The sequence below is a fragment of the Erpetoichthys calabaricus genome, chromosome 7 (assembly GCF_900747795.2).
Source record: "Erpetoichthys calabaricus chromosome 7, fErpCal1.3, whole genome shotgun sequence".
Lineage (NCBI taxonomy): Eukaryota > Metazoa > Chordata > Cladistia > Polypteriformes > Polypteridae > Erpetoichthys > Erpetoichthys calabaricus.
In genome coordinates, this window is record NC_041400.2 from 170,909,393 (window position 1) to 170,923,379 (window position 13,987).

At 42.7% G+C, this 13,987-nt stretch overlaps 1 protein-coding gene across 2 annotated transcripts in view; it reads right to left on the bottom strand.

The window, feature by feature from the left end:
- The window catches only part of lhfpl2b (LHFPL tetraspan subfamily member 2b), a 251,811-nt gene that overhangs the window by 41,893 nt on the left and 195,931 nt on the right, over positions 1-13,987 (bottom strand). For both annotated transcript variants that reach the window (XM_028805713.2, XM_028805710.2), the window contains exon 5: positions 2,531-3,303. In XM_028805713.2, coding sequence (XP_028661546.1) covers positions 2,531-2,951 — 421 coding nt within the window. In that variant the 5' untranslated portion in view covers positions 2,952-3,303. The remainder of the gene's footprint in view (positions 1-2,530; positions 3,304-13,987) is intronic.

Genomic DNA, 13,987 nt, shown 5'->3' on the forward strand with positions numbered 1-13,987 from the left:
TAGATAGATAGATAGATAGATAGATAGATAGATAGATAGATAGATAGATAAAGACACTATATAAAAGATAGATAGATAGATAGATAGATAGATAGATAGATAGATAAAGACACTATATAAAAGATAGATAGATAGATAGATAGATAGATAGATAGATAGATAGATAGATAGATAAAGACACTATATAAAAGATAGATAGATAGATAGATAAAGACACTATATAAAAGATAGATAGATAGATAGATAGATAGATAGATAGATAGATAGATAGATAGATAAAGACACTATATAAAAGATAGATAGATAGATAGATAAAGACACTATATAAAAGATAGATAGATAGATAGATAGATAGATAGATAGATAAAGACACTATATAAAAGACAGATAGATAGAGATAGATAGATAGATTGATAGACACTATATAAAAGATAGATAGATAGATAGATAGATAGATAGATAGATAGATAGATAGATAGATAGATAGACACTATATAAAAGATAGATAGATAGATAGATAGATAGATAGATAGATAGATAGATAGATAGATAAAGACACTATATAAAAGATAGATAGATAGATAGATAGATAGATAAAGACACTATATAAAAGACAGATAGATAGAGATAGATAGATAGATTGATAGACACTATATAAAAGATAGATAGATAGATAGATAGATAGATAGATAGATAGATAGATAGATAAAGACACTATATAAAAGATAGATAGATAGATAGATAGATAGATAGATAGATAGATAGATAGATAAAGACACTATATAAAAGATAGATAGATAGATAGATAGATAGATAGATAGATAGATAGATAGATAGATAAAGACACTATATAAAAGATAGATAGATAGATAGATAGATAGATAGATAGATAGATAGATAGATAGATAAAGACACTATATAAAAGATAGATAGATAGATAGATAGATAGATAGATAGATAGATAGATAGATAGATAGATAGATAGATAGATAGATAGATAAAGACACTATATAAAAGATAGATAGATAGATAGATAGATAGATAGATAGATAGATAGATAAAGACACTATATAAAAGATAGATAGATAGATAGATAAAGACACTATATAAAAGATAGATAGATAGATAGATAGATAGATAGATAGATAGATAGATAGATAAAGACACTATATAAAAGATAGATAGATAGATAGATAGATAGATAGATAAAGACACTATATAAAAGACAGATAGATAGAGATAGATAGATAGATTGATAGACACTATATAAAAGATAGATAGATAGATAGATAGATAGATAGATAGATAGATAGATAGATAGATAGATAGATAAAGACACTATATAAAAGATAGATAGATAGATAGATAGATAGATAGATAGATAGATAGATAGAGAAAGACAGACAGATAGATAGGAATGGCACTATATGACAGACAGACAGACAGATTTACTCCACTGTACTATATATAATGAACACTGACAGACTGATGTGCCCCCCCACCCAATTTAAAGCCATGCTGGTGACACTGAGCACAAGTGAGAGCGCCCTGTGATCGACTGGTATCATTTGTGAGGTTCATTCCCGCCTAATCTGCACTGTGCCAACAGGACAGATGCCCACCAGTACCCTATGATTTTGTACTGGAGACAGGAGGTAAAGAATAAAAAACCAAAAACTAGCACAATGACTTTGAAAGACTTAGGGGGCTTCATATCTCCCACTGAAATTATTTGAGAAACACTGGACAGTTTGAAAGTGACCCTGAGCGGCAGTACCGATTCACAGATCTTTTGTGCCAAGTCTCCCTAACCTTACATTTCACTTATTTTTGCTTCCGTGTCTTGCACAGAAATGTCGAATTGAGTTGTGACAATTTAATAAGCTGGAGATCTTCACGTGTTTACTTGAAGTGATTTGAGAGACGCTGGGCAATCACCCTGAGCTGGAAAGCCCCTTGCTCGTCCAGACTGACCTCTCACTCTCTCACAGCAGACACTTGCTGTTTTTAACTTTCATATTCATATTCATATTCCTGTCTGTGGGCAGCACGGTGGCACAGTGGGTAGCGCTGCTGCCTTGCAGTAAGGAGACCTGGGTTTGCTTCCCGGGTCCTCCCTGCATGGAGTTTGCATGTTCTCCCCGTGGGTTTCCTCTCACAGTCCAGAGACATGCAGGTTAGGTGCATTGGCGGTCCTAAATTGTCCCTAGTGTGTGCTTGGTGTGTGCCCTGCGGTGGGCTGGCGCCCTGCCCAGGGTTTGTTTCCTGCCTTGCGCCCTGTGTTGGCTGGGATTGGCTCCAGCAGACCCCCGTAGTTAGGATATAGCGGGTTGGAAAATGGATAGATGGGTGGATTCCTGTCTGTAGGCTCCAATATTGTAAAAGGAGGGCTTGTCTGACCTGAAACACTCCACTTCTATTTTGTGTTGCTGATTTGCTGGAATGGTCACCCGCGGTGTTCTCTCTTATTATATCAGCTGTGCTGACTTTGACGCTGTAAGATCACATAATCCGAAAGTGAGGCACTCACCTGCAATTCCCTGCAGCAGACCACAGACGTTGAAGATGCTCTTCTTCATGATGCTTTGAAAGCACATGGTAAACACAGAAACGAACGCCACGGCACAAAGTAGCAAAATTCCAACTGCCAAGAAAATCGCAGTGGCCTGCCAGAACCCGCTGGCAATCTCCCCAAAGTGCTCGGCATATGGTCCGCAGGAGGTTTCATGTATAGACTTTAATTTGAGGCAGCGTCCATAGATGCCTAGAGTGGGGAGGCTACGCTCCCCGGTGCTCGAGCTGCTCGGACTCGCCTTCTGGTCTGTCATTCCAGATTTAGCCCACCCAATTAGCCAGTCCGCACTCATGAAGGCAATCAGTTCCGCAAAGGCTACCACGATGCTCAGCAAGGTCCACAGCATGGAGCGGCAGGTTACAATCACATGACACATGGTGCTGATCCCGAACTGTAATCGGCTGGCGCAGATGTGGACGTCTTCAGACTTTTTTTGAATTTCTCTTCTTCGGCAAGGCAGACGTTTAAAAATATGCTCGCCTCCTTCCTGCTTTTCACTTCAGAGTAAAGTACAGCCAGACGCATCCACAGGCGGGCTCACCCAAGAAATTCCCCTCCAATCTCTCGGTTATTGATTAACTGGCGCCACTTTCTCTTCTCCTCTGCCTGTCTGTGAGCAGTGAAGTGCGGTCGGCGTTAACATTCACACTGGATACATGACTCTACATTTTCTTGTAGGATGTCCCTTGGGTTTTCCCCGAGTTCTCTTACATCACTTCTGAGCACACCTACAAAAATAGGAGGAAAAAAGAAAAAGTGAGGGAAGGAGCAACGGGACACGTGAAGTGTACAGTCAGGTCACCCACCAGGCCTCTGAAGGACGAGGGCTAGTCAGCAGGCAGCTTCCTAAGCGTCTGGGCCTTGTCACAGCAGCTGCAGCTCAGGAACACCCACAAGTATGCGTTACGGAGCAAAAATTAAAGGCCGTGCAACATCAAAATGACTTTTTCTTTTTCTCTTTTTTTTGCCAGATTGCCAAAAGGCAAAAAACCGAAAAATCAGGAGTTTAGAAAGCTGTCTTGAGCAGTGAAGCCAGAATGCTTTCTCCAAGCGCATGTTTACTGGTAAAGTTACACTGCCGATTTATTTTGACTTTTAAATTTAAAACATATAATAGAGAGCACATAAAAAAAAACAAACGAGTTTGTAAATAAATGATTTGTCTATACTTTCATTTCAATTAGGCTGGAAAAACACATCCGCATTTCTCTGCAAATCCCAGCTCTGCTTTTCTGGCATATATAAACATAGCGTGTGTGTGCCTGCTCTCATCCTCAGGACAAAACAAAGTTTAAAAATTAGAATAAACTCTTCAATCTGGTTATACAAGATTCTCTGAAAATATACAGACTTTGGATAAACAGTCTGAGTGGTGAAATGAAGTCTCCGTATCAGGTAGACCTGCACGTGTCACACAGACTGGAACATGAAATATTAGGTGGCCACCTAGCAGGGAGCTCCATTGTCAGCTCTACGGAACAGACGCGTCTGGCAGGAAACGGCCACCTCCAGGCTCCGAAAACACTGGACATTACTTACTAATAAAGTAATATACTTATATAATATAATATTATTAGTTTATACTAATAAAAATGTATACTGAGATCATGTTAGGGAACATCCTACGAAGCTCCTTTTGTGTGTGTAATCTCACAGGGACAGACGCGACTCTCGAACGTCTGGGGACAACTCGTCAAAATGTCTGTAGTGAACAGGGGCAAAAATCACTGCTCAGGAGGCTCCGCCCACAGGGTTTCTTCCTCAAAACCCGCCCCCAACTCCTCCACTCCAGTCCGTGCACTTCAAACGGCCGGGGTTGCAGTGTTCCGTTACACAAATTTGTAAAACGATTCTTGAAAGACGAGGAGAAAACTGAAAAAACTAAACAAAGGATTCGACAGCAAGAGAAAACAGAAAGGACTGTTGTAACAGCAACAAACTCAAACTTATTTGTATCAATCCACAAATGATATGATTATTAAAAAAAAAAAATTAGGGGGGCAGCCAATACTACTTAACGACTGACCTCGCACAGTGCAGACCACACCACAGACACTGTGTCACCCGCGTGTGAGGAGGAGACAACTAAAGGGCCTCAATAATGGTAACTTCACACCCAACCAGGGGGCGGCGGGGTGCACCAACTGTCTTCCTCAATCCCTTGCAGACCATTCTCGGGAAATTCCGCAGGGTTCTGACACCTCCGATTACATCACTTCTGGTTCCGGTGCCTCAGATGACGTCACTTCCGGTGCGGGCAAATAAAGACGCCATCTTTACTGCCGAGAATTAGATCTGTTTCGGACTCTGAACTGTAAAGACCTTCTTTAAAACTTAACCTTTTGCAGCCAGGATATAACACACGAGTGGCTGCCCCAAACCTTCTTGATGTCTTTGTGTGCTCTTTGTGACAACTGTAAGTAGGAAAAAGTCTGGATCTCCATGTTTGAACTGCAGGAATGAAAATGTAATCACACATCGTACAACGAATACTCCTCAGCGTTTTCTCACTGCTGGAACTTGATGAGTTCCTGTGTCTCTTTCATGTGTTACGTTCTCATCATGCAATAGGAAGTGTAACCTTTATGAGACGTGCAAGCAAGAGTGGTGTGGTGTGAAGTGAGGCGCGCTCGGGAGTTCAGGGGGCTTATTGCTTTGATGCAATGCAAAGTGCAAGACAAGAGTTCACAGGGGGACCCCCACAAGTTACTGCTTCAAACTGACTACAACTTTACGGGATTAATTACTGCTTCGATGGGGTGCATAGTGCAGCACACCAGGGAGGCAGCCATGAAGGGTGATGCATTGAAAGCAATCCTTGCCAATCTCAGACCTTATTTAATTTTATGGCTTGTTAGTCTGCAATGTTAGGTTCTTATATTGTACATTTTTTTCCCTTTCCAAGGATATCATCTAAATGATCTGAAGTCTAAAACAGATCATGTTCAGTCTGACACATGTTTCTCTAAAGTGTTGTATTAAACCATGTAGTGCATGATGAAGGCACAGAGGTGTACATGGAAACAAGTTTGGGTGGAGTGGTGACTCTGAGGCTATGGATCTGTGCTGGTATCCAGAAGGTTGCCGGTTCGAATCTCTGTCACTGCCAAAAGAGATCCTACTCTGTTGGGCCCTTGAGCAAGACCCTTAACCTGAAATTGCTCCAGGGACACTGTACAATGGCTGACCCTGCGCTCTGACCCCAAGGGGTATGCGAAAACTAACAAATTCCTAATACAAGAAATTGTATAAGGTGAAATAAAAAAGAAAAAAAAAAACAAGTTAGATAGGGTACTGCCGGCTCCTTTGTCATTTAGATAGATAGATAGATAGATAGATAGATAGATAGATAGATAGATAGATAGATAGATAGATAGATAGATAGATAGATAGATAGATAGATACTTTATTAATCCATCCATCCATTTTCCAACCCGCTGAATCCGAACACAGGGTCACGGGGGTCTGCTGGAGCCAATCCCAGCCAACACAGGGCACAAGGCAGGGAACCAATCCCAGGCAGGGTGCCAACCCACCGCAGGACACACACAAACACACCCACACACTAAGCAAACACTAGGGCCAATTTAGAATCGCCAATCCACCTAACCTGCATGTCTTTGGACTGTGGGAGGAAACCGGAGCACCAGGAGGAAACCCACGCAGACACGGGGAGAACATGCAAACTCCACGCAGGGAGGACCCGGGAAGTGAACCCAGGTCCCCAGATCTCCCAATTGCGAGGCAGCAGCGCTACCCACTGCACCACCGTGCCGCCTACTTTATTAATCCCAAGGGGAAATTCACATTTACATCTAATTGCTAATAAGGAGCCATTAAAACGGCAAATCCAGCTGTTTAAGACTGAACTAAGCAGTTAAGGGTGGGCAAACTTAACAAGCAAGACCACTGACATGAAGCATCAGAATGCCACTTGAGCAATAAGTGCTTCATCAGCAATAATCGACTTCTCATTAAGACACAGAGTTGGAACAAAAACCTGCCCAGGACCGACACTGCCCACCCCTGGATTACACACTCAGCTGAACACGACTTGTTTTTCATATAAACCCAACTTGCTGAAGGCCTTTCCACCTCAAAAACAAATTTCCATTCCTGCTATGGAATTAACACGACAGAATGTCGACACATGCTGCTACAGGCTGTACTGCGTATATAAACACTAACATCATTCACCATCAAATACTATTTAAAAATGGGATTAATTACACAATTTTGAAAACAATGTATTCTAATCTGTGTCTTAAAGTGGTATACTGTACAATTAGCTGTGAAATAATCACAGTGTGATTATTTTAAAATATAATAAAGGTGATTTCTTCTATCTACTTACTCATAAAAAAAGGTATTTTTAGCTACACTTTTATGTCTAATATTGCCACCCAGAAAGGTTTTCATGGAATAATCAATTTCAGCTTACAGAGGTTCATAATCGAGCAGACCTCAGAAAGCTTCTGCTTTGTCTCGAGTACGTAAAGCAGCCGCTTGTGCGGTTCGCTCTGAATCTCATTTACAAGTCTTCTTAGCTAACAAATCACAACAAGGACACAAGTGCCATAAGACGTGCCCTGGTCAGACAAGTGGCCGTCCTCAACATTATATAGAGCCTTTCTAATGAGAAGCACAGACGATAGCTTTTTAAGAGCTGAACTACAGGCTGACTAAGGGGGTTTCGCTTCGGGCCTGGAGTGAGTTTGGGGGGCAGGCCTGTGCTTTTAGTCCGGCGCCTTACCCACTTAGCCAGACAGCAGAGCCCAAAGTGAGCATGGGCTGAGTTAGATCATCTTCGACCACGCTCACACGCAGTGGCTTTTATTAAAGGAAAACAACAGTGTGGCAAAACCACAAATCAAAACACTTAGCAAGTCTATGAAATCAAACCACTGTGGCTTCCCGCAGCTGACTGGGCAACCTGCTTCTCTTGGCAGGAACAGCCGTTTCCTCTGTGGCGTGAATACATCTGTGTGCCCCACCTGATCATACCCACAATGCTCCTCGAGTTTGTTTTCTTCACAGCAGACGTCGCTCAGTTTTTATCTGCCTACGTGGAGTGTAACTTAAGGTTTACTTTACCTCCTCTCATCTAAGAATGTTGGCTTTGACCAGGGGGCAAACACCAGCAGGTCCCACCTTGTGCTCACCTCCACTGCGAGGAGATCCCCCACAGTTGGTGCAGGCATGATAAATTCATCTGTTATAAAAGCAATTTACCACTCAAGTTTTGTTTCTCACTCGGCAAAGGCAAACACACCAAATGTTGAGCTTTAAAGCAGAAACCTCCACCACTGACTCAATGTGTGACCTGAAGCTGCTCACTTAACCCACCAGTACTGTAGACAGGAATAATACATACATGAACACTACAGTGCAGCCAAAAATGGCGCTATACAAGATCATAGATCTTGGCTTGTTTTTTGTGCTGCAGCATGTACTCCTCAAACGCAGACAACCCACAGAGTGTTCATTTGATACATTATGACAAGAGCGGGCCATCCAGCCTGTTCACCAGGATTGTCTAAAATATCAAGATATGAAGGTCCCTGAAGATCTAATAACTCTTCTCCACACTACTTGGTAATTCATTTCATTTCTTTGGTTCTTTGGGTGAAGAAAAACTTAACATTTGTGCAAAATCTGCCGTTAATAAGTTTCCAACTGTGCCCGCGTGCCCGTCTTGAAGAATTTATTATAAAGTAACAGCCAAGATCAACTGTCCTAACACCCTTCGTTATTTTAAACACTTCCATCTTATCACCTCCTAATCTCGGTTTGCTTAAACTTGGTTCAGCTTTTCTAGTCTCACCTCATAGCTCATACCTCTCAGTCCCAGAATCAGCCCGGCTCCACTCCAGTGGACTTTCTCTAGTGCTGCTATGTCTTTTTGTAAGGTGGAGACCAAAACTGCACACAGTACTCCAGGTGAGGCCTGACTAGTCCATAATATATCTTAAGCATGGCCTCCCTTGTGATAAGTAACTCAACATCCTATCAGCCTCCATGATCAATTCTGCGCACCGTCTGGATGTAGACAGCCCCACTATTATTACTGTGGGGCCAGGCACAGCTCCAGCTCCTTCACTAGATGTGCAGATGGCACCACCACAGTAGGCCTGATCACCAACAATGATGATGCGACTTATGGAGAAGGCTCTGCTTTCTGACACAGTGGTGCCACAACAACAGTCTCTCCCTTAATGTCCTCAAAAATCAAGGAGCTTGTCATTGACCTGAGGAGGCAAGAGGCAGACCACACTTCCAACAAAAATTAGAGGGGATTTAAATTTCTTGGAGTCAACTTCAATGATGACCTCAAGTGGGAGCAGCCCATCTGACTTGACTCACCAACTCCAGCACTTTGTCAGATGTCTGAGGACAGCCCAGGTATCTCCACCTGTTATGTTCGTCAATGTCTACTGGTGCGCGGTGGAGTCCATTCTCATTGGCTGTGCCTCCTCAGCACAGAGGGCAGTGAGGGCCTTGTGTTGCAGGCGCATGTAGCACCCACCACCTCAGGAGGGCCAACAGTGCATTTGAAAACCTCAGCCACCCTGCATGGCCACTTTCTCCCATTCAGGGACAGTTTTTATCCACAGGTCATATGGCTGCTCATACTGAGCACTGCATGAATGCAGAGGTTTCTTGCATCTATCGACTGTCATATTTAATATTGGGTGTTTTGTTCATCGTTTGTTCTTAGTGTTGTACTACCCCAAATTTCCATATTCCATGTCACATGGCAACCATCTTGCATTTGAAAAGGGCAGGTCATCGATGGCTGAGTGGACCATTAACTAATTCGGAGATCTGTCCCTTATTTACTTCATAAAGAACCCACAAAAGCGACTGATCTGAAAGGCGATTTAGTTTTATAACACAATGGAGCAACACTGAACAGGCTTGTCAAGATAACACCAAGTTGTCACCTGCATTTTGTGGATTAAAATAAATGACGAATCAGTAGCATTAAAATAAACGTGAAGAGGTAAATGCAAAACTCATGTGGGACAGCTGGAGCGTATCAAGTCAGGACTCTTCATTACTGTGAACTCTCCACTAATGCTGGCTTGGGCCTTCTGCTGCTGTCAAGACAGCCTCAGTACTTCATGGCGTGGACTCCACAAGAGGTTGGAAACATTCCTTTGAGATTCTGGTCCAAGTTGACATCACGCAATTTCTGCAGATTTGTCAGTTGCACGTTCCTGCTGTGAATCTCCTGTTCTGCCACATCCCAAAAGTGTGCTACTGAATTCAGATAAGAAAACTGGGAAGGTAATGAAGAACAATGCGCTCATTGTTATGTTCTTGAAACCAGCCTGAAACGACTTCTGCTTTGTATCATGGGGTATTATCATGCTTGAAGTAGCCATTAGGAGATGGGTAAATTGTGGCCATGAAGGTGTGCCCCCTCAAACAGGCTGTGGTATTCAAGTGATGATTGAGTGATGAAGAGTATGCCAGGAAAGCATTCCCCACAACATTACACCACCACCAGCCTGGACTGTTCACACAAGACAGTTTGGCTGCATAGATTCATGATGTTGGCACCAAATTCTGACTCTGCCATCTGTGTGCCTCAAGAGAAATTGAGATCCATCTGGCCAATCTACATTTTCCCAGCCTCTAGCTGTCCAGTTTTGATGAACCTGTGCCCACAGCAGCCTCCGCTTTCTGTTCTTGGGTGACAGGAGTGGAACCCGACGTGTTATAGCTCATCCTCCTTAGGGTTTGACGTGTTGTGCGTTCTGAGATGCTCTTCTGCTCAACATAGTTGTACACAGTGGTTCCTCAAGTTATCGTAGCCTTTCTGTCAGCTTGAACCAGTCAGGCCATTCTGATTAACAAGGTGTTTCTGTCCACAGAACTGCCCCTCGCCGGATGTTTTTAATGCCATTCTGAGGAACCTCTAGAGATTGTTGTGTGTGAAAATCTGGGAGATCAGCAGTTACAGAAATACTCAAACCAGCCCAACTGGCACCAACAATCATGCCATGGTAGAAATCTCTGAGACTGAATTTTCTTCTCCATTCTGGTGTTTGATATAAACGTGAACTGAAGCTCCTGACCTGTATCTGCATGATTTTATGCATTGTGCTGCTGCCACCTGATTGGCTGAATGACCCCAATCATTTATGGAGTAAAGAGTTCAGTGTGTATTTGCTCAGTTAGTGTTTCTAGCAACATTACGTCAGCGATTTGGGGTTTTGCTTTCTGATTTGACGACAGTGTTCATCGGATTCCCCAGTTGTATATCTTAGCTCGTCTTTTTGGATCATGTCTGCTTCTGGTCCTTTGCAAAAAAAAATAATCACTGCCTGTGCTGTCTGTGGCAGTACATCTGCACGTTTAAAATGCTAACCCAAGTTTTAAAAATGTGATATAAAGCATTACATTAATAAAAGTGCTAGGCACTATTAATAAGGACAGGAGCGCATTTAGGCAGCATACAGTTGGTGTACTCTGCCAGAAAACAGGACCAGCACAGACCACAAAATCTCCACGTGTTAAAAGGGCAATCAGTTACTAAATGACTGCTGATGTACATTTCAGATATCCTGCGTAAACAGCTTAGCATGACTGGAAATAATTTTCAAAACAGAGGGAAACTGCTCCGGCACTTCCTGAGGGGCAAGGGTTAATGAAGAGGCTGGCTGAGTCATACGGAGGCAGGCGGCAAATTTATATCTGGCTTCACGGTAACCATAACAACGCAAACATTTGGGTTTAGTTGATCTCGTGAACTGCTGGCGTATCGCTGATCCACAAAAATATTCCGTTAACCAAAAAAAAACGGGGTGGGGTGTGTAAGACCCCCAAGTGTCTGCCAGCCACTGGGTCATTCACATGAAAAAAAAAGAAAAAAAGAAAGAAGTCTGTTAGCGCTAAACTGGAGAGCGTGGGGGTGTGTGAGTGAATGATCACCGCCATCAGTGGTCAGGAAATGCTGCAGCACCCCCACTACCCAAAAATGGAGAAGGAGGTTAGAGGAAGAGTGAATGAACGAACGATTAAAGGGAGCCTTCTCCAGCACGACTCGGGTTTACTTCGTAAGTCGGCCACTTAGCTTCACTTCTTTTCTTGACCATCATGCTGTTACGATCATTTCAGCAGATTACTTCCAGATTACCCTGCAGGCCATTGAGCACTGGGCTCAGTCCTGTGACAAATGAAACAAGAAGAGATGGGCACCCTGGGCTTAAAAATCCGCGTTACATAATGAATAGACGGGGCCATTGTAAAGCTCCTGTATAAACCCGATGTCACGTGACACGACTCCTAGTCGGAGGGGACGTCAACCTTGATATGGCAGTTATTGATCTCGTCACCTGAAAATTCACAGGACTAGAAAGTGCTGGGGATATCAAATTACGCAAACGGGATGTTAGGTTCTGCATGACAATGTGTGGAGTACAAGTACAAGTTACAGTGCGTTACAGCTTTGTAACACACTGGTGAGGCCTCACCTGGAGTACTGTGTGCAGGTCTGGTCTCCATATTACAAAAAAAGACACAGCAGTGCTAGTGAAAGTCCGAAGGTGAGCAGCTAGACTGATTACAAGGCTCGAGTTACCAGCAGAGACTAAAGGAGTTTAGCCTTTTCATCAAGAAGGACAGAAAGGTTTACATACGGTTTTTAATCATTTGGAGAAGGCTTATGATAGACAGCCACGTCAAGAGGTCTGGAGGTGCATGACACAGAAAGGAGGACCAGAGACGTATGTGAGGATTCTCCAGGATATGCACAAGGGAGAGAGGACTTGGGTTAAAAGCCAGACAAGACCCCAGTTAGAGGAGGTCTAGACCTGGGATCTTCTTTAAGTCCTTACTTTTGATCTGCTAATGAATGTGTTGAGTCATGGGAGGAAAAGACCAATCCTCCTGGCACAGGCGTTTTTTGTTGATGATGTTGTGTTGTGTAGCACAAGAAAACTGGAAGTGGAGAGGACACTGGAAGAATGAAGAAGGGCGTTGGAAGACAGAGCGTTGAAGTTAAATAGGATGAGCTTTAATGATGACCAGGACTCAGAGTTTGACCTGAAGGGAGAGTTACTGAGACGAGTGGATCAGAGGTAGCTCAAGATGGAAAATTAGATGCAGAGACAACTCATAGAGTGCAGCGTGTTTGGAACAATTGGAAGAAGGTATCAGGAGTATTGTGTGTCATGGAATTAAAGCAAAGATTAAAGACAGTGGGAAGACCGGCAGAAACATGGGCAGTAAAGAGAGTGCACGAGAAGAAGGTAGAGGAGGCAGAAATGAGAAGGTTGAGATGGATGTGTGGAGTTTAAAAAGGACAGAATAAGAAATGAGACAATCAGAAGTCCAACAAAACTGGGGGAGATATCTAAGAAAGTACAGGAAAGTAGGTTGAAGTGGCATGGACAAGTGATAAGGAGAGACAATGAATATGTGGGCAAAAGAGAGATGAGAATGGAAGTACAGGGGAAGAGACAGCAAGGGAGGCCAAAGTGGTGGTAGATGGACAAAGTAAAAGAAGATCTGAAGCACAAGGGTCTGACCGCGGAGGTGGTGCAGGACCAAGCTGTATGGAGAAGTTTGATCAGCACATCAACGCCACACAGAAGTGGGAAAAGATGAAGAGGAAGAGGTTTAAGAAAACAGAGATTACGAGTTGACATGACTGAAGTGTTTCAAATTATGAAACAAATTAGTACAGTGGGTTGAGTCTACTGTAAGAGGAGTCCAACAAACACATGGGGGCACAGGAGGAAACTTGGCAAGAGCAGATTTAGCACAGACACGTGGAGTAAATGACCAAGTAGTGTGGTAGAGATTAGGACTTCAGGGACCTTCAGAACATGACTCGATGTTATTTTGGACACTCCCGGTGATCAGGATGGACGAGCTCATGGGGCTGAATGGCCTGTTCTCATCACAACTAAATAAAATGATGGACAAAAACGCATTCAGCACGCGACTGCCACCACCACATGTAACACATTCTTCTGACACCAATATAAGAAAACCCTCAGTTCAAATTAGTATAACAGAAAGCAAAAAGAACTAACTTATTGAGATTGGAGACAAAAAGCATAATGAGCTGTAATTTGAATTCATTTAAATTATACAATTTATGACTGGATAATGCTTACTTTTTAAAAAATATGGAAACTGCCTGGCCTGGTATCAAAAGAAATGAGGCAATAATAAAAATATGCTGGCACTGGAGATGGCAGCCAACCACTTCTTAGCATTCACAAATATGGCTAGGGGAGTTCTGTTACATCAACAAAATTTTAAATTATAAATTTTCAAGCATCTTGGTTGGCATCAGGATAAAATGCAATTTCATATAAACATGAAAGCTTAGAGTATACACATTTATGGCATTTTACAAAATGAAGGCAGGCTGGTGGGATTGTATCTGCCGGC